Source organism: Nycticebus coucang, chromosome 3 (genome assembly GCF_027406575.1).
Source record: "Nycticebus coucang isolate mNycCou1 chromosome 3, mNycCou1.pri, whole genome shotgun sequence".
NCBI lineage: Eukaryota > Metazoa > Chordata > Mammalia > Primates > Lorisidae > Nycticebus > Nycticebus coucang.
The window spans coordinates 18630986-18652424 of record NC_069782.1 but is presented as its reverse complement, the minus strand read 5'-3'; the positions used below and the strand labels follow the sequence as shown (position 1 = coordinate 18652424).

General features: G+C 45.5%; 1 protein-coding gene across 1 annotated transcript in view; it reads right to left on the bottom strand.

Moving 5' to 3' along the window:
- The window catches only part of LOC128581317 (putative tetratricopeptide repeat protein 41), a 96201-nt gene that overhangs the window by 7603 nt on the left and 67159 nt on the right, over positions 1–21439 (bottom strand). The window contains exons 11-14 of the mRNA XM_053583966.1: positions 20291–20462; positions 15960–16107; positions 15012–15164; positions 10383–10516 (exon numbers count right to left, since the gene is read on the bottom strand). Coding sequence (XP_053439941.1) covers positions 10383–10516; positions 15012–15164; positions 15960–16107; positions 20291–20462 — 607 coding nt within the window. The remainder of the gene's footprint in view (positions 1–10382; positions 10517–15011; positions 15165–15959; positions 16108–20290; positions 20463–21439) is intronic.

The window sequence follows — 21439 nt, the reverse complement described above, 5'->3', positions numbered from 1 at the left end:
TTAAAGAGAGAGAGAGACACCTTAATTCTACATTTAAAAGTTTGGGGAAAATGGGCGGCGCCTGTGGCTCAGTCAGTAGGGCGCCGGCCCCATATACCGAGGGTGGCGAGTTCAAACCCGGCCCCGGCCAAACTGCAACCACAAAATAGCCGGGCGTTGTGGCGGGCGCCTGTAGTCCCAGCTACTCGGGAGGCTGAGGCAGGAGAATCGCTTGGGCCCAGGAGTTGGAGGTTGCTGTGAGTTGTGTGAGGCCACGGCACTTTACCGAGGGCCGTAAAATGAGACTCTGTCTCTACAAAAAAAAAAAAAAAAAAAGTTTGGGGAAAGAATGGACATTTATATTTAAGTTAAGATGTAAGGTCTCTATCACTTACCCGACTTTTGGACTAAGCAATCAACTGCTATTGAGAAGAGAGTTCTCAGCATTTGAGAAAAGCTGAGCATTTTTAAATTAAGAGAAGGGACTGACAGACCCTTCTAAGGGTCACCCACTAGAGTCTTTGCGGAATTTCTTCCTTCTCAATTTGACTAAGATGGTTGGCATTTCTTTTTCAAAAGAATCCCAGGGAGAGAGAAGTAACATAATGTTCGTCCACCACACTTTATCCAAAACAAACAATTCAGTACAGCACACTCAGCTTGATATTACATAATGGAGCCTGAAAAGCCACATTTCTATTCTTTTCTCCCACAGAAATGGTTTCTCAATAGAAAAATATAAAACACTCATCAAAGAAGAAGAGCTCTATGTCAGAGGCAGCTCAAGGCATAACTCACGAAACCCTCATTTCAAGTCAAGGTTCCTACTGAAATCCCTAGAATTGACACTTGGATAAAGTTAAGGTTGGTACTTGAAATTGGATCAAAATCGAAAGGAGATGAATTATAAAGGATATATACCAAACAAAAAGAGATTTCATTTATAAGTGCCTTACAAAACTGTGATCAGAAGAAGAAACAGGCCTGGCGCCCATAGCACAGTGGTTACAGCACCAGCTACATACACTGAGTGTGGCGGGTTCAAACCCGGCCTGGGCTGCTAAACAACAATGACAATTGCAATAACAACAACAACAAAATAGCCGAGTGCTGTGGTGGCTGCCTGTAGTCCCAGCTACTTGGGAGGCTGAGGCAAGAGAATCGCTTAAGCCCAGGAGTTGGAGGTTGCCATGAGCTGTGATGCCACCGCACTCTACAGAGGGCAACACAGTGAGACTCTGTCAAAAAATAAATAAATAAATAAAGGAGGAGAAGGAGAAGAAACAAAATGTTGGATTTGTCACATCACAAATTTGTCAGTTTAATACACGTTTATGATAGTCTCAAGCATAACAATGTGATTTTTATTAAAATCTTAATTTTCAAAAATTGCAGGAGGTCCACTATTTTCATATCCTTAGCAGATGACCCTGCATTCTACATGTCGATCAAATATAATAAGGAAACACTAAAGAACGTGCCAAGATATTCAAGCCAGAAATTACGACTATTAATTGGTAACCTGAGATGAAATCTGAAAAGTCAACTAAAGATTATTGTTTTCAACAGGTAAAATTACAATGGGGTTGTTGTTCTCAGTATCGTTAACCGGGAGCAGAGCCATAATTTCTGTTGACTAACCCCAGTAAAACTTCTGGGGGAAAATTAGTAAAATTTCTGTGTACTAAATATTGTAAATAAAAGAACGTGTTTTTTTTTCTTGTTTTTTTTTTTGTTTGTTTGTTTGTTTCTTTCATTTTCCAGTAAAAGAATGCGTTTATCTACCTCTCAACCTTCCTACAGTCACAGAGCACGTAGGTACAGCTCGCCTATTTTTCATGCTTTGAAGATACCCAGAATAAATGATAAGGCCCCAGACCCTGGGAGTTCGGTCTGTTTGACAGGTCAAACTATACACCTTGGAAAGGAATAGGAAATGAAAGGAATTTTTCTCTTTCGTGACTGTGGATTCACAATATTCTTTTAGAATATGATACCAGAAATCTCCTGTGCTAGAAGAAAGACTCTAGGTTCCTGACACTCACCTACTTTGCAGAGACCATGCGCTGGCAAGAGACATATAAGCAAAATCCTAGTGAACAAATAAATCTGTAATTTTAGATAGTAAACTACAGGTAATTTATTCCTTACCCAAAATACTTGAGCCTAGAAGTGTTTCGGATTCTAGATTTTTTCAGATTTTGGAATATTTGCATCATGCTTACTGACTAAGCCTCCCTAATCCCAATCTTCAAAAGGCTAAAATGCTCCCATGGGAGGTGGTGCCTGTGGCTCAAAGGAGTGGGGCGCTGGTCCCAAATGCTGGAGGTGGAGGGTTCAAACCCAGCCCCAGCCAAAAACCACAAAAAATAAATAAATAAATAAAAATAAATAAATAAAATAAAAATAAAATGCTCCCATGGGTATTTCCTTTGAGCATCACATTGGAGCTCAGAAAGTTTTGGAGTTTGGAGCATCTTGGGTTTGGGGGATTCAGATTAGGGATGTTCAACCTGGACTATGTTTAATACCTCTTAGGTGGTGATAAGGGTGGGAGTTAAATTACATAAGATGGGCAAGAATTCTTCACTGGGTATACAGTCTTGATGAGATCTGAATCATTCTGAAGAATTTCTAAAACAATCTCCTAAATAGAATGAGCCCATCTGAGGATCACTGGCCCCCAGGACTTCTTCAGTAATTTTTTTTTTTTTGAGACAGAGTCTCACTATGTCCCCCTTGGTAGAGTGCTGTGGCATCACAGCTCACAGCAACCTCAAACTCTTGGGCTTAAGCAATTCTCTTGCCTCAACCTCCCAAGTAGCTGGGACTACAGGTGCCCACCACAACATTCGGCTATTTTTTTTATTGTTGTTTTTATTGCAATTGTCACTGTTGTTTAGCTGGCCCAGGCTGGGTTCAAACCTGCCAGCCTGGGTGTATGTGGCTGGCACCCTACCCACTGAGCTATGGGCACCACCCACTAATTCAGTCTTAAATTGCCACTTGGCTGCAGGACAGGACTTCCTTCCAGTCAATACCCTGCCCCAACTCTCCCACCACTGCCCGTTTTCCTGCTTTGCCACCTCCCACCTCCCCCTCTGGCTGGATACTTTTTCATCAGCCCTCCTGACAGCTCTTGACTGTCCCCTCCACGTACTCTTGACCGTCCCCTCCACGTACTCTTGACTGTCCCCTCCGTACTCTTGACTGTCCCCCCCACGTACTCTTGACTGTCCCCTCCACATACTCTTGACTGTCCCCTCCACGTACTCTTGACTGTCCCCTCCACGTACTCTTGACTGTCCCCTCCGTACTCTTGACTGTCCCCTCCACGTACTCTTGACTGTCCCCTCCGTACTCTTGACTGTCCCCTCCACGTACTCTTGACTGTCCCCTCCGTACTCTTGACTGTCCCCTCCACGTACTCTTGACTGTCCCCTCCACATACTCTTGACTGTCCCCTCCGTACTCTTGACTGTCCCCTCCACGTACTCTTGACTGTCCCCTCCGTACTCTTGACTGTCCCCTCCACGTACTCTTGACTGTCCCCTCCGTACTCTTGACTGTCCCCTCCACGTACTCTTGACTGTCCCCTCCACGTACTCTTGACTGTCCCCTCCGTACTCTTGACTGTCCCCTCCGTACTCTTGACTGTCCCCTCCACGTACTCTTGACTGTCCCCTCCACGTACTCTTGACTGTCCCCTCCGTACTCTTGACTGTCCCCTCCACGTACTCTTGACTGTCCCCTCCATACTCTTGACTGTCCCCTCCACGTACTCTTGACTGTCCCCTCCGTACTCTTGACTGTCCCCTCCACGTACTCTTGACTGTCCCCTCCGTACTCTTGACTGTCCCCTCCACGTACTCTTGACTGTCCCCTCCACATACTCTTGACTGTCCCCTCCACGTACTCTTGACTGTCCCCTCCACATACTCTTGACTGTCCCCTCCGTACTCTTGACTGTCCCCTCCACGTACTCTTGACTGTCCCCTCCGTACTCTTGACTGTCCCCTCCACGTACTCTTGACTGTCCCCTCCACATACTCTTGACTGTCCCCTCCACGTACTCTTGACTGTCCCCTCCACATACTCTTGACTGTCCCCTCCGTACTCTTGACTGTCCCCTCCACGTACTCTTGACTGTCCCCTCCGTACTCTTGACTGTCCCCTCCACGTACTCTTGACTGTCCCCTCCGTACTCTTGACTGTCCCCTCCACGTACTCTTGACTGTCCCCTCCACATACTCTTGACTGTCCCCTCCGTACTCTTGACTGTCCCCTCCACGTACTCTTGACTGTCCCCTCCGTACTCTTGACTGTCCCCTCCACGTACTCTTGACTGTCCCCTCCGTACTCTTGACTGTCCCCTCCACGTACTCTTGACTGTCCCCTCCGTACTCTTGACTGTCCCCTCCACGTACTCTTGACTGTCCCCTCCGTACTCTTGACTGTCCCCTCCACGTACTCTTGACTGTCCCCTCCGTACTCTTGACTGTCCCCTCCACGTACTCTTGACTGTCCCCTCCACGTACTCTTGACTGTCACCTCCACGTACTCTTGACTGTCCCTCCGTACTCTTGACTGTCCCCTCTGTACTCTTGACTGTCCCCTCTGTACTCTTGACTGTCCCCTCCACGTACTCTTGACTGTCCCCTCCACATACTCTTGACTGTCCCCTCCACGTACTCTTGACTGTCCCCTCCACGTACTCTTGACTGTCCCCTCCGTACTCTTGACTGTCCCCTCCACGTACTCTTGACTGTCCCCTCCGTACTCTTGACTGTCCCCTCCACGTACTCTTGACTGTCCCCTCCGTACTCTTGACTGTCCCCTCCACGTACTCTTGACTGTCCCCTCCGTACTCTTGACTGTCCCCTCCGTACTCTTGACTGTCCCCTCCACGTACTCTTGACTGTCCCCTCCGTACTCTTGACTGTCCCCTCCACATACTCTTGACTGTCCCCTCCACGTACTCTTGACTGTCCCCTCTGTACTCTTGACTGTCCCCTCTGTACTCTTGACTGTCCCCTCCACGTACTCTTGACTGTCCCCTCCACGTACTCTTGACTGTCCCCTCCACATACTCTTGACTGTCCCCTCTGTACTCTTGACTGTCCCCTCCACGTACTCTTGACTGTCCCCTCCGTACTCTTGACTGTCCCCTCCACGTACTCTTGACTGTCCCCTCCGTACTCTTGACTGTCCCCTCCACGTACTCTTGACTGTCCCCTCCGTACTCTTGACTGTCCCCTCCGTACTCTTGACTGTCCCCTCCACGTACTCTTGACTGTCCCCTCCGTACTCTTGACTGTCCCCTCCGTACTCTTGACTGTCCCCTCCACATACTCTTGACTGTCCCCTCCACGTACTCTTGACTGTCCCCTCCGTACTGCTTGTTGCTATCTTTGTATATGCAGTTCCCCATGGAGAAGTACGCCCTTTCCCAGATAGCTTACTCCCTCCACTTCCTTAAAGGTCCCTCCCAAGAGGTTTTCCTTGAAAAGTCTCTTGCTACAGATCACTGTCTTCCTTTACATTGAAGCATTGAATTTTAACTCTGTTGGGAACCCTAAGAAACTCAACATCCTTATTTTACAGATGGGGCCCAGGGGCAGACCTGGGACAGGGAGGTTGTAACTTGCTGAAGGGCTGATTTTGGCCAAGCTAAAACCAAAATCCAGTTCAGTCGCCTCCTGCCAGCCTACGTTTTAGATCCTTGATGTGTTATATTTTTTTAGTCTAAGTTTTGTTTTGTGTCCTAACAAAATGGCAAGTTGCTTGAAGGCAGAAGTTAACGTCTTTGATTTTTGAATCCTGCAAAGCTTTTAGTACCGTCCTTTGAGCATGGGGAAACTAGAGCCTATCTATTTGTCTGTTTGTCTGTGACTACACCCAGAAAAGACCAAAATACATTTGCACCAAATTTAGAAAGTATGTTTGGGATGATGTGCACTAAAATACAGTCCATATGGCATTCATAAAAGTCACACTGGGGGACCTAGGAGACCACTTTAGTGACAAGCAGCCTCCCTGAAGAGCACCGAAGGGTCCTTCCCAGAAGGGAGACAAGTTACAAACAAAAGAAACAAGCAGTAGTTTCATACATGAGTCTGAAACTGCCTTTACTGATTGATGACAGGGTGCAAGGCAAGAACTAGAATAAGGGCCCCAAAACTCTATGACGGAACAAGCTTAACTGAAAATAGTGATAATAATCAGCTACTGTCCCCCTGTTTACTCCCAGCCAGTAGCTGTAAGATTCTTAATTTTTCTCTACAAATAACATCATCTTTTGAAACCATAAAGGTAGTTTCTAAGCTGTCTTCCAAGGCCTGCATTCCAGTGTGTTGGCTAACCCTCCCAGACCAGCGGCCCAGACCAACCAACCAACCCTACTAGAATCATGACCCCAGGGGCTGAAGCAAAACAAGAAAATGATTTCCAGACCCCTAAAGTATTACCCCCAAACTCAGCCAATTAGCAAACCTCATTACCTAATCCTCCGCCTGTCAAACTATATTTGAGAAAATCCTCCCATCTCCCTGCTTAGCACTATGCAGAAAAAAACTCTCTGCTATAAACCCTGCTGTCTCTGGGTAATGGCTTTGTGCAGATGTACCTCATTAGGCAGCAACAAGCCCCCAAGCCAAAGTTACAAAGGCAGAAGCAAGCAGTTATTTGCAATTGAGCTGCCCTGACACGGGGAGCTTCACACGGTGTGTACCAGGAGGGCAAGGCGTGTTGTGTTTCCTTATAGAGCAAACGATTCTCCCAAACCACTCCAGCTCCGCAAACTGATCAGGTAAGAGAATACAACCTTACAATTCTGACATGCATTATAACGTGTTAAGCACTTAAACTAAAGGCTTGCTGAATTAAAAAGTGTACAGCACAGTTCTCCTTTTTCCCCTCCTCAATAAACGAATACATATCTGTGGCTTCCAACAGAACAGCTTTGACCATATTCAGTAACACTTTTACTACAGAACCCCAAGATGTCTTTTTAAATGATTAATGGTAAGGAGTCCCAGCTATACGCGGCTCTGGCTTATTTCTTATTTTATGGAGTCAACTCAGGCATATTTCCATTTAGATAGAGAATTTCCATTAAAGGGAGGAAAACTAAAAATACTTCTTATCTGTTAAAGAACAATGGATTCAGAGATCTCCGTAAACAGTCTACTTTCCCTCCTAACACTCTGGTCTTTCTGAAGTGATAACATTGGTCTGCTCTCACTGTCACCAGTTAAAACAAGGGCACAAGATTCTCCCTTTAACGGCTTGATTAACCATCCACAATGTTCCTGTAAGCCAGAAGTGAGCCTTATGTTAAATAAATCAACTTTAATCAACAGCAGGAGACAGTAATGGCAAGAAATGGTGGCAAGAATGGCTCCTTAACCACACTGAAAATGGACTACAAAATTAAAAAATATTATAAAGACTTAAGAAGTCACAAAAACACAGCAATGGCTATCTTACAGATGCCTCTTCATCTGAAAGCAAATAAATATATTTCTATCACAGAACAGACACCAAACTGTTACATAACAGAATATTGAAAGAAGGGGGCAGATAAAATAGAGTAGGTCCTTTTCCATATATTTTCTCTAGATTTGCATCTGCATTTCCTTTTGTTGTTGTTGTTTTGTCTTGTTTTATTTTCTGCATTTCTGGCGGGGGATGGGTTTGAACCCACCACCTCCAACACATGGGGTCTGTGCCCTACTCCTTTGAGCCACAGGCGCTGCCCTGTTTTGTTTTTTTGAGGTAGAGTCTCACTCTGTTGCCCTGGGTAGAATGCTGTGGTGTCAGCCTAGCGCACAGCAACCTCAAACTCCTGGGTTCAAACAATCCTCCTGTCTCGGCCTCCTGAGTAACTGAGATTACAGGCACCGCCACAATGCCTGGCTCCCATCTGCATTTTTTGTGTGTAAATAAAATGCTTCAAAGAAAGTAACATTCATATTGTTAAATAAGAGTATGTCTATTATAGAATGCTTTGACTCTGAGGTTCAGTATGGAGTCATCAATTAAACTTCTTCTTATTTTTTTTTCCAAAGTCTCAAAAAATAGACTTTCTTTCTTTGCATTACTATTATTATTATTGCTTAATACTTGGTTGCAGCAATCGTCTGATTTCTTTTCTGAATGTATTTATCTTCGTTCGTTTTTTACGAGGTTTTTGTTTCTAGTCCTTATCTTTAACATTGTTATTGTTGTTAAATTTTAAGCCTTTTTAATTTTGTGAAGACAAAAAGTGGAAACCTAATAAACACATGTATATGTTTTAAATTAAAAAAAAGTGCTTCACATGCTCAGCCTGGAAATACTCAACTGAAAAAAAAAGGCACAGACACTTGTACATCTATAAACTGAAAATATTCTTTTACGACAGATATCAATCATTTTAAGCCTTTTTCTGCCTCGATAAGTGATTAGGCCAAAAGCAATCGTGTGTTGTTGTGAAATGGATGACAAGCATATTCTGTAGGAAGTGGCTGCTGTAGGTCAGCATCTCTCAACCTCAGCATTGCTGACAGTTGGAGAGCAGATAATCTTGTGTCGTGGGGGCTGGCTGTTTGGGGCCTTGTAAAATGTTCAGCCATATCCTTGGCCTCCACTCACTAAATGATAGTAGTGTTCCCATCTGCCCCCACCCCCTCCATGATGACAATCAAAAATTTCTCCAAACTTTTGTCCTGGAGGGCAAAATCAGCCCTACTTAAAACCATTTATTTAAATAAAAAAATAAATAAAAATAAATAAAACCATTTATTTAGGTTGAAGTACAGATTGTGCCCTGTGGCAATGAGACATCAGGACCCCTGACAGTGTTCCAATTTTTTTTTTTCTAGTTGTGGCACTCATAGAAAATGCAAATTCTTATATACCTTACTAAAATAAACACATCTACAAAAGGCTGGAGATGAGCACTTCGGGGGCTCCACCCCTGCCCAATTTGGAACACTGGGAACCTGCTCATCCGAGACACAAAAGCTGAGGGGCTCTGCCCTGTGGAACGCAGGCCCTTGACTACCTCTGCCCTGTCCACGCCCTTCCCACTGGGCAAGGCCTGTCTCCATCCTTCCGTCCAAGTACTGTCTGCAGCCTCCAATTCAACTCTCCGTTCTCCTCAATTTCCAAGTTTGTAGCAACAAGCTAACAGGTTAAAGGACCAAATAAGTACCAAGGCAGTAAAAGTCAAGGTCCTTGGCGAAGCCTGGAGAGTAGAGCCTGTCTCTTACGAGGCCCCTGAGTAGTCTGCGCCTGGAAGACTGCCTGGAAGATGGAAATAAGTCTCACTTCACTGAGCCAGTACCAGTGAAGAAGAAACTCAATAGTCACCATAAATTGCAAGTAACAATATCAACCTTTTGGTCAAAGAAACTCCAAAAGAGAATTGGAACTCCTCACCTACAGTAATAATAGAAGCGACAGGTACCAAGAGAAATAAAGGAACAGAACACTCCGCCCCTCCTCATGAGATTGAAAGACAAATTTTTTAATTTTAATGTTTAACTTTGATTTAATTTTAAGTTTTTATTTGTATCTTTATGTTGATCTGGCCTTCAAACCTCTGGGCCAGGTCTGAGAACCTGAGACCTATGTCATATAACTAAAACTATGGGTGGGCCTCAGGAAAAGCCATCTTATTATTTCTGGTCACGTGTTAACTTTAGTGTCACAGCACGAACAGTCGCGAAGAGGCCATGCGCACACAATACAGACAATTTCTTAAGACAGAATTTGAAGAAAATGGGGAGAGGGGTATTGTACATGTTTGTTTAGCTTATACAAGAATGAGAAATGGATGGAAATGATTTTTAAAATATATCTTTCCTAATAATGGAAGGTAAACAGGTAGCAAAAAATAGTTGAAAGTATCTGAAAGTGAAAACTTTTTAAAAAATAAAGTAGCAGGGCCCTGCCTGTGGCTCAAAGGAGTAGGGCACTGGCCCCATATGCTGGAGGTGGCAGGTTCAAACTCATCTCCAGCCAAAAACTGCAATAAATGAATAAATAAATAAAGTAGCTAGGCTCAGTGGTTCATACCCGTAATCCTAGCACTCAGAGAAACCAAAGAGGGTGGACTGCTTGAGCTCAGGAGTTCAAGGCCAGTCTGAGCAGGAGACTCCCCGTCTCTACTAAAAATAGAAAAACTAGCCAGGAATCGTGGTGAGTGCCTGCAGTCCTAGCTACTCGGGAAGCCAAGGCAAGAGGATCGCTTAAGCCCAGGAGTTTGAGGTTGCTGTGAGCTATCATGACACCATGGCACTCTACCCAGGGTAACAGAGTGAGACTCTACCTCAAAAAATAAATAGAATAAATAAAGTATGCAGATGAAACAAAGGGAAAAGTCACTTGTTCATAATAGATTCGATCGGTGCACTTACCTAATTTACACAAGGTGTCGCTAAGGCTGACATTCAGCTGTTTCCTGATGAGTGAGGAGTTGGTGAGAGAGTCTGCATTTTCCTTTACTTTTATCACTTGCTTATAATAATCAATTATTTGCTTCATCTGGGATCTAGAGAAGAGAAATTTAAAGTTTTAATGAAGAAGCATAACTTTCATTCATTCACTCCACAAGCACGCACTGGATGCTGGTGCTAGGACAGGTGAGCAAAGATGAGTAAAACGAAACCTCGCCCTGGGGGAAGTACCTGAGGTAGAGGGGAGATTGGAGGGTGGAGCAGGGGTCCACCTGGAAGGACTGAGAGTGTCAACGGAAAGGTTTGGGCCATTAATATTAAAGAGTTTTCATCAAGAGAATGACATGATCAAATTTACATGTGAGACAAATTTGCAAGCACAGAAGTGAGGAGGGTAAACTAAGGCAGGGGAGGCCAGAGGAAGAGCAAATGATGAAGGTCTGAACTGATGCTGTGGCCACGATGTGAGGGAGACCTCCCAAGACGTGCCACCTCATTGATGTGGTGGCACTGATGCCAGGAATGTTGGGGACTCTGTACATACAGAGTGACAGGAACAGCCCTCAAGCTCCAACCCTGAACAGACATGGTATGGACATGGAGGCTTTTCAATCAGACTTCCCAGGTACTGTCGCTGGCTCTGACTTAAAAGCGTCACTCTGTTACCCTGGGTAGAGTGCCATGGTGTCATGATAGCTCACAGCAACCTCAAACTCCTGGGCTTAAGCGATCCTCTTGCCTTGGCTTCCCGAGTAGCTGGGACTGCAGGCACTCACCACGATTCCTGGCTAGTTTTTGTTTTGTTTTAACTTAATTTTTTATGTTTTTTATTTTAAATTAATAATGAGGATACAAATTTGTATATTACATTGTTCTCACTTCCAAGGTAAAGTTCAAGTTAAAGCATCTTAAATTCCAAAGCCTCAGCTTTCTCATGTTCAAAATGCGGATAATAAGCCAGGCATGGTGACTCACACTTGTAATCCCAGCAATTCGGGAGGCCGAGGCAGGACGATAGCTTGAGAACAGGAGTTCAAGACAAGCCTGGGCAACATAGCAAGACTCCGTTTCTACAGAAAATTACAATATTAGCCAGGTGTGGTGGTATGCACCTGCAGTCCCAGCTAATGGAGAGGCTGAGACAGGAATACAGAAAATTACAATATTAGCCAGGTGTGGTGGTATGTACCTGCAGTCCCAGCTAATGGAGAGGCTGAGACAGGAAGATTGCTTGAGCCCCGTTCAAAGCTACAGTGAACAATGACTGTACCACTATACTCCAGCCTGGGTGACAGAACAAGACTCCGTCTCAAAAAGAAAAAGAAGGATAAGAGAGTTGTGAGGATTAAATGAGAAATGTATGGGGTATTATAACAGTGTCTGATAATAAATGGTTAAAATGTACATTGAGATGAGGCCGTGGTGTTTGCACTGGATGAGATGAGAGAAGCGGGCCACAGTGGGGGGTGGGTGTGCCCAGTCTTGAGCAGGTTGACCCTGGATTGCCAGTGGAGATCTCCAGGAGGCAGATGGAGGCATGTTGTCTACCACTGACAAGACAGGCCTAAGAATGATGTGGAGATGAGAAGCCCTCACCTGCGGACCAACAGCTAAGTCCTGGGCACAGGAGGGGCTGAGGTGCTCAGACTGAACCGAGCACAGAGAACAAGAGCCAAGATTGAGAGGCTGCTGATATTTGGGCAAGAGGCAGGGAGAGAAAGAGGAGCCCACAAAACCAACTGAGACAGCATAAGCAGAGGATGTCCACAGCGGGGGTCCCTCAGAACCCAGGAAGGGCGTGACTGACACCGTCAGATGCTTCAGAGGACAGGCCTGCCAATATAAAAATGCAAAGCGGCTCAGCGCCCGCAGCACAGTGGTTACGGTGCCAGCCACATACACCCAGGCTGGTGGGTTCAAACCTGGCCCAGATCAGCTAAAACAACACAGACAACTGCAACAAAAAATAGCTGGGTGTGTGGCAGGCACCTGTAGTCCCAACTACTTGGGAGGCGGAGACAAGAGAATCACTTAAGCCCAAGAGTTTGAGGCTGCTGTGAGCTGTGACGCCACCGCACTCAACTGAGAGCTACATAGTGAGACTCTGTCTCAAATAAATAAATAAATAAATAAATAAATAAAATGAAAATAAAAATGCAAGGGGATGCTTTGGGGACACTGTGATGACTTTTGCAAATGGAGCTGGAGGGTGGAAGAAGTCCAAGGATGGTAAGTGGGAAAGAAGGAATTAAAGAAACTCGACTGTGGGGAGAACACTAGTAAGTGGGAAAAGACGGCTACTGACAGACGGCCAAGCAGCGAAGAAAGAGTCGTTGATCATCATTTCCCTGAGAATGGTCCTCCTCGGACATTTTGTTCATTCTTCTTTGCCGTATTTTTATAATTTTTAAGATTTTAATTCACCTGCCTTTTTCAGGGAGGGCTGGGCCAATGGTTCATCTCTGCAATGAATGAGCACTGTCTCAAGAGCCTGGCCACCAGGCCGAAGGATCTGCACAGGTTTGAGAGGTGAGTTGAGCCACATGGCAAAATCTCTCCTGGTGTTAACCAGTGCAGAAGAGGCAGCCCCCTACAAACTACCCTCAGTAAGGACACAAACGTCTCCATTGTTTCAGAAGGTTGGCCCTTGCCGAGGCCTGGGAGGAAGACGCCAGGTATGGTCCGGTCCTCTGACACCGAGGCCATCCTTCTGGAATGGCCCGGCAGTGATTCACGCCTTACCAGCTCTGGACTTGGGGTGGGGCAGCCGGGCAGGAGAGATGACTCAGGGAGTATGCTACTGTTTAGATTTTTCTGTGACGAGGCAATGGTTCTACAGTAAACCTTTTTGCTTCTCTAAAGAAAGTCTTGTTGTCTGCTCACGGTGCCAGTCTTAAGAGGAGTTAAGAGGAGGATTATGTGTGGCAAGTGCCTCAAAAATCAACGGCTGAGGACCCAAATCATAACACTACGACTCAAAGGACTGAACTTTTCACGTGTGTGCCAGGCGTGTTACACTCTTACACACGGGCCCTCTTAAGCCTCACAATAATCCTGGGAGGAAGATACTCTCACTACTCTCATTTTACCAATGAGCAAATGAAAGAGGTACCAAGATGTTATCCACTCGCCCAACGTCTCACATTACCATGTGGCAGAAACAAAATGTGATCCCCGGCACTCAGACCTGAGAGCCCACTGGGTCACCACCTGCCACTTCACCCTCAGATCCTCCACTGGGCTAGTCTTTAAAAGGTATTTACCTTTTGAATACCTTTAAGAAAGGGTCAATACTGATTGGATGGCCAAGAAGTTAAGAAAGAATAGATGATAATCATTTCATTGGGAATATTACACTTCAGATACTTTGTTCATTCTTCTTTGTCCTATTTTTATAGTCCTATTTTAATTTTCTAATTCGACTTCATCTGCCCAGCCCTCCCCCCTACAACCTTTTGCAGGACCCCCAGGATCCCATGGGCCATTTTGGAAGCACATGAACACTACTGAGTGTTAGAGACTATCAGTAGTACCACATTCTTTCTGCCCAAGTAGGAAGAGACCACCTACCTGGTGAAAGGAAGATGATCTCAGGGAAAGTGGAAAAGGTGAAGTGAAAAGCAGGCCAGGGAACTTGGAAGAGAGGGAGGAGGGCTACAACAGGGCTTGACAATGTCACAATTTTACCTAGAGCAGGGGTGTCCAGCTTGCAACTGTGCGGACCTCATGCTGACTTTGTGAGGACATTTTTTGCTCATCTGTGGTGTTGGATATCATGAAATAGCAGCATGGACTGATTTTTTTGGCTCATCAGCTTTTGTTAGTGCTTGTGTATTTAATGTGTGGCCCAAGGTAACTCTTACAGAGTTAAAAAAAAAAAAAAAAAAAAAAAGGTTGGACACCCCTGAGAGTATCCTTGGCCGTTCTAGACAGCTGAATCTGCTATGAAAGGGTGGACGCCGGGCCAAAGGGAGGCTGTGCCTGGTTCTTCTCCCACCCCAACCTGTTGAGAAAAGAAGTGGTCAGACCTACAGAGGCCCGCATTAAGAGGATAGAGAGGGTAATACCAACAGCCCTCTTTTAAACTGAGATGTCTCGTGTGGGGAGCTGAGGAGAACCCCACATATTGTAAGAGAATAAGAGGATTCCTTGAGCAAGGAGGGACAGCAGCTGAGAAGGGCCTAAGGCATTGTGGGCTCTGGCCTAAGTCTTGCAGAAGAGGGGGACCAGGGCTGTGTGGGACCGTAAACAGTGGCCAAGGCCAAGACCTGCGTAGCCCTGAACTTCGTGTATCTGCCTCAGAAGGCCTATGAGTGACTGGGAACCACTCATGACATCATGCTCCATTGTTCTTTCCCTAGTGCCAAAACCTCCATGCCTCTTGTGGAACAAGAGCTCCTTTTAAGTACAACATGCCCAGTGCTCTGACAAACAGATGGGGACAAAACTCTCAGGCAGTGTCTCTGAGCACGGCTGGAGCCAGAGAAGTTACTAGAGTTCCCCCTGATGGGTAGGCCCAGATCTCCCTGCTGCTGGTGGTGAGGGGCAAAAGGGGAGACACATTTCTTGAAACATTTCATAGAAACTTACTTTGCACTATTGTCTGGAAGAAAAAATAGTAAATCTGCTAACAATTCCCTAATTTCTCCAACGAGCATGTTTTTCTCCCCAAACAAATTTCTCCTGATATTTAAGCACTCTTGAAGTTTTGCTTTTGCAACAGAAATGTTTCCACCAACCAACCTGAAAATAAAATACATGTGTTATTTATGGAGTATGTTGGCTACATTCATGGCGCTACTAAAAAATTCCTGGGCGGCACCTGTGGTTCAGTGGGTAGGGTACTGGCCCCATATACTGAGCGTGGTGGGTTTGAACCCAGCCCTGGCCAAACTGCAACAAAAAAAAAAAAAGCTAGGCGTTGTGGTGGGTGCCTCCCAGCTACTCGGGAGGCTGAGGCAGGAGAATCGTCTAAGCCCAGGAGTTGGAGTTGCTGTGAGCTGTGACATCACAGCACTCTACTGAGAGCAATCAAGTGAGACTCTGCCTCAAAAAAAAAAAAAAATTCTTATAAAACATCCTTTATTTTGTATAAAAATCTGTCTCAGAAGACAGAAAAAAGAGCAATTTATATTAGTAGAGATACCTGGATTTTACAGTGATTTATAAGAAACTATAGCGCCATTTTCAACCTCAGGGCCATTCACATTGGGGCTGGATCATTCTTTGTTACAGGGGCACTGTGTAATGTTTAGCAGCACCCCTGGCCACCTACCAGATGCCCATAACAAGCCCCCCACTCTTATGACAACGAAAATGTCCCCAGTCATTGCCAAAAGTCTCCTGAGCGGGAAGGGGCCCAAAACTTTCCCTGGCTGACGGCCACTAAGCAAGAGAATAGAAATGCCAAAGGTCAGCCTTTCTTACCCAAATCAGATGGGGCAGAAGGAAACTGACAGGTGGGGATTAAGTATATTAATTATAAGAATAAAAGCTAGCACAGAAAATTCAAAATTTCCAAAAAAAGCATATGTTTACATCAGAACACCTTCGACGTATTTCATAGTAGCTTGATCATAGGGATTGTTGTCCAGTAACTTGGAAATTTTGGTAGCACATTCCAAAATGTCATTTTCTTTTAAGAACTCCCGAGGCGCTGATTTTGCCAGGTTGTACAGCACTCTGACTGCAGGGAAGAAATGTTGGCAAAGAATAGGGTGCTTAATGAGGCTGTTACCACAGAAGAATTAAGATGTCAGTACGCATAGCTTTAATATCATTTCTTCATCATTGCCTATAGCCAGGTTTTTCCTTAATCAATCAACTATTGACCTATACTGCATGGGGGTTGGTTTTCATCTCAGGCTGTTGTAGGTACACAGCAGCTAGAGAGCCAGGGAGCCAAGATTATAGATCGAAACTGAATTCTGAGTCTGTTTGCAGATAAACAGGTCATGGAGTGAGAATATGGAGGTAATGAAGCCAGTCATCACCATGACAACGGAGTTCTACAGAAGGCAGCCAGCAGGTCCCATTTGCAGTAAAATGATGGGGACTTATGACAAGAAGCACATGACTAAGTCCCACAAGCCCAATTAATAAATAATGGGTTGTCCCCTGCCTTGGGGATGCACTCTCTGCAAAGGCTCAGCAGTTTGGCTCCATTACTGACAGTTGTGTAATTTTACAATAATACAGGCTCCTAAAAGATAGAAAGTGTTTCCAAAACCACACTATGTTATGGGAGGAGAAAACAAACACAGCAATTGTTTGGGCTGAAATGAGTTCCCTCAAAATGTATATTTTGAAGCCCTAACCCCCTGTACCTCAGAATGGGGCTGTATTTGCAGACAGTACCTTTAGAGAGGTAATTAGGTCAACATGAGGTCATTGATGTGGGCTCTCAGGGGTGTCCAACCTGTGGCCCGTGGGCCACATACAGATTATTTGAGAACTGTTTTGTTTATGTGTGGTGTTAAATACTGTGAAAATTATGTACAGCCCTTTGTTACTTACCAGCTTTCATCAGTGTTTTTGTATTTAATGTGTTGCCCAAGACAACCCCTCTTCCATTGTTTGCCAAAGAAGAAAAAAGGTTGGCCACCCCTGTTAGGAAAAGGAGCTCAGGGGATACACATACAACACACACAAAGACCATGTAAGGACACAGGGAGAAGGAGGCCATCTGCAAGCCAAGGAGAGAGATCTCAGGAGAACCAACCACACTGACACCCTGAACTTGGAATTCTAGTCTCCAAAACTTAGAATTAAGTCTCTATTATTTAAGTCCCCTGGCCTGAGGTCCACTGTCAGGACAGCTCTAGCAGACTAATACAATAATGTTTCTGAGAAGGTGTCATTAAGCATTGCCTGCAGCACACAATTCAGGTTTAATTATGAAGAATTAGCATTAAGTCACCAGGAAGCACCTCTCACCATCATAAATAGGACCTAATTCACTGCCCAGCGCCCCCTGCACTCTTCCCTGCCCACCACCCAGACAGAAACATCAGCTGTGCCCTGCAGAGGAGGTGACGCACAAAACCGAAGTGAGCCAACCCATGACATGATTACAGGCTGTGTGAATGCGCAGGAGATGGAATTTGAGCATCTCGGAGGGACCAATGTGCCCTTGTGCTTGGACATCAGGCCAGCGCAGCCGCCTTAGTGGTCTCTTGCTGTTCCCGCTTACCTGCTAAGTAATCCATTCTCCAGACAGCAGCAACAGTGATCCCAAAACAGACATCAGAGAGTGTCCTCCCCACCCTGGCACTCTCTGGCTTCTCCTTCAACTTAGAATAAAATCCAAATGCCTGCCTGAGGCCGGAGACACTAGGGCTCCAGCACCTCCTGCCCTTGCTCCCTGAGGCTTCTCTCCATTCCCAGGACAGGCTCAGCCCTCCCGGACCTCCAGCCTCAGAGTGTGTGGGCTCTGCACACAGGTGGCTCCTGCAGTCCACTGGGTCTTCAATTCCATGTCCCCTCCCCAAAGAGGCATACTGACCACCCTTTCACAAGTGTCCTCAGCCCCTGATGCTCAAATTCCATCTCTTGAGCATTCACACAGCCCATAATCATGTCGTGGGTTGGCTCACTTTGGTTTTGTGGGTCACCTCCTCTGGAAGGCACAGCTGATGTTTCTGTCTTGATCACTGTTCTGGACTCTGCCAGTGCCAGCGCATGACATGTGCTCAGGAAACATTGCTCAAACACATGACCCCCGTTCAGGCTGGAATGCTCACTAACCCTCTGCCCACCTTCTTCTGCCTGCTTGGGCCCTGAATCCCCAGCTGACCCTACCAGGAGCCCAGAACTACAGGATGTGTCCCCTGGAGGCTACTGCCAATGACACTGGTTCCTCCAAGCATCTCATTCCACCAGGACCCTCCAAGCATCTCATTCCACCAGGACCCCAGACCCATGCCTCTGCTAATTGGTTCTCCACTTGTCTGTACCAAGCCAGTTTTCTCCGTCCCTGGGAACTCTACACTCTGGACTGACCAGTTGCCTCTGGAGGGGCCAGGCCCAGGTCCTACAGAAGGGACGCTGGTTCCATCCCGGTTTCCCCTGCTCACCACGGCCCCACCGTGCCTGTGACCAGACCTGCCTGCATTAGGTCAGCAACTAGAAGCTAGACGATATATACCAAGGATTTAGGGTTTTGTGAATGACTAGATGAGAAAATTTGTACAGCAAGGAGTTACTCAGACAGGCTTTGTGGGTCACATAAGCCTAGCATGACCCCCCAGCTTCAGATTTACCAGCTGCGGGAGCTAAAGTAGCGTGAGTTATTTACACTATGACCTTCAGGCTCCTCAACTGTAAAAGGGGGGTAACAACACATACCACATAAGGTATATTTGAGGATAAAGGGGATCGCCAGTATGAAGTGCCTTGGGTACAGTAGGCATTCGACAAACGACAACCGAAAGTGAATTTGCAGATGAGAACCTGAGACAGAGCAAATAGCTTGCCTAGGTAACCTTTGAGCTTCTAGCAATGGAGGCAGATTGCAATAACAGCTGCAAGTCTCCACCAGCCTATACCCAACTCCCCTGTGTGGTGCCACTGTGTACCTCTTCCTGTCAACAGGTGAATAAAGCCTGGGGACTTGGTTTGACCAACTGAATGCAGAAGAAAGGGGTACTGTCCCAGGTCTGAACCTCAGCCAGGCTTCTGCTCTCACTCCTGGAGCGGCCAAGGGAGCTATCCTCTTGGAGGATGAAGAACACATGGCCCAGCCACCTGTGTCATCTACGTGTGGACTCTTAGACCAGTGAGCCCCACCTGCCCTGTAGGCTGATCTCACATGCTTCCTGAGCCAGGCCAAAATCCACTGAGCCCACCGCAGACCAGTAGAATCCTCCTGCTGACCCACAGACTCATCATGGACAAAAATAAACATTGTTTTAAGTCACAGAGTTTTAGAATGTTTGTTATGCAACAAAAGCTAACTGATAAAGCCATGTAAGTATGACACAAATCTAGAGTCCTCTAGTCCACCTGTAAATCAGAGGGTCAAAATTGCTCATGACCTAAATTTACTGAAAATTCTCTGTCTCCGCTGTATCAGTGGTACCATGGTGGCCTCAGGCATCAAATACTGGAGAATAAAATAATGGCCACGTTCATCAATGAGCACTGACCTGGCTACCAGGAACTGTTCTGGGTACTTCCTAGCCTCCTGGGAATGGTATTAGTTTCTTTTTTTTTTTTTTTTTTTTGTAGAGACAGAGTTTCACTTTATTGCCCTCGGTAGAGTGCCGTGGCGTCACACAGCTCACAGCAACCTCCAACTCCTAGGCCTAGGCGATTCTCCTGCCTCAGCCTCCCGAGTAGCTGGGACTACAGGTGCCCGCCACAACGCCCGGCTATTTTTTTGTTGCAGTTTGGCTGGGGCTGGGTTTGAACCCGCCACCTTCGGTATATGGGGCCTGCGCCCTGCTCACTGAGCCACAGGCGCCACCCTAGTTTCATAATATGTGATGTAGATGTTATTTTATCCCTGCCTTACAAATGTGAAAACTGTGACCCAGAAAGTGTTAAGTAAGGTGTTTAAAGGCACAAAGAGAGGCATGGGATCTGAACCCAGAAAGGCTGGCTTCAGAGTCAAGATCTGATGGCTCTCCCTGCCTGTGGAAGCGTCCTTCTCCAAGGCTTATCCTCTCAGGCTATGACCTTATAAAAGGGCAGTGCATCAGAACGAGAAACGCTTCACATTCAACCCTCACACACCACCAGCACTCCCAAAATGCCAAGCCAGCAAAGCACACGTGTCCATTTCCTTTTTCTCATGGATGGGAACAGTTCAGGAGGAGTCCAACTGTGTGAAACCCAAGAGGTCGATCCCTCCGCATGTGTCACCGTACCTTTCTGCTTCACCAGGCTCTGGCTCTCTTTTAAGTCTCTGGGTGAAAAACACAGCAGGTTGGACCATGCTTTCTGGAAATACTGGAACCCTCCTTCAGTCATCCCTATTTCCAGATACAGCTCTCCGATAGCATTCTGTACTTTGAAAAGCATATCTGTCATAACTTGGCTCTGTTCAAGATGAAAAGGGAACCACTCTTGAGGAGAAACAGCATTAACACAAGTACAGCCACAAGACACCTGCCCAAGAAAGGCTCATTCCATAAAGAACTTGCAAAAGTCTGTAAGTGTGACATCATTTCTGGGGGAACTGTAAATATTTACAAAATAATGCTCATGGTGAAATATTTATTGGAAGACATTGCAACTAAAAATACATTTTTGGAATGTGATTTCACAGGTTGTTAGTCGATGGTAATAAAATATATATCTATTTTTTTGGTAATAAAATTTTTTGAAGACAAACATAACAGTGTCTTGCATGTGTTAAAGGTTTTAGGGGACGTGGTATCCAGAATACAAATGAACAGCTAAAAATGCTGCTTGAATTCCAATGTGACCAGAGCTGCTAACTTTATGTTTGAAATGTTTTTGTTTAAAGTCTTGAATTTAAATTCCCCTTACTGGTCTAGGATGTTTATTTCAGGGCATGTTTATTTTACTCTCTGAAGTTTTGTTTAAAAACAGGCTAACAAAAGGCAGATTAATAGAAGGACCAGACTTTAGGCAGATAAGGGAACTTCAAAGACTAACTTCATCCTCTGCTTTAGGACAGAGAATCAATAAACGGGAGGAGGGGAAGGCCAGAGAGACCTTGAGGCCTCTTATTCAGATCACACGTCAAAGCACCATATCTGGGGACATTGGTCTCTGACCCCCACCAAGGGATACTTAAACTTCATTTACTTAAATCTATCAAAACTTGCCAATACATAAGAATATACCAGCAGATTATAGTCTTCGAAATGCCACACACAAGAAATGAATTAACACTGAGTTTCCTTACTGTGAATATCTCATTTTGGAAAACTTAACAAGGACAAATGTGAATGTGTTTGGGAACTAATATGGCCCCAAGCAATGGACAGCATTATCATTGTTACTGGCTGTGTAATACTTTATTCTGTACCACAATGTTAGCCCAGGAA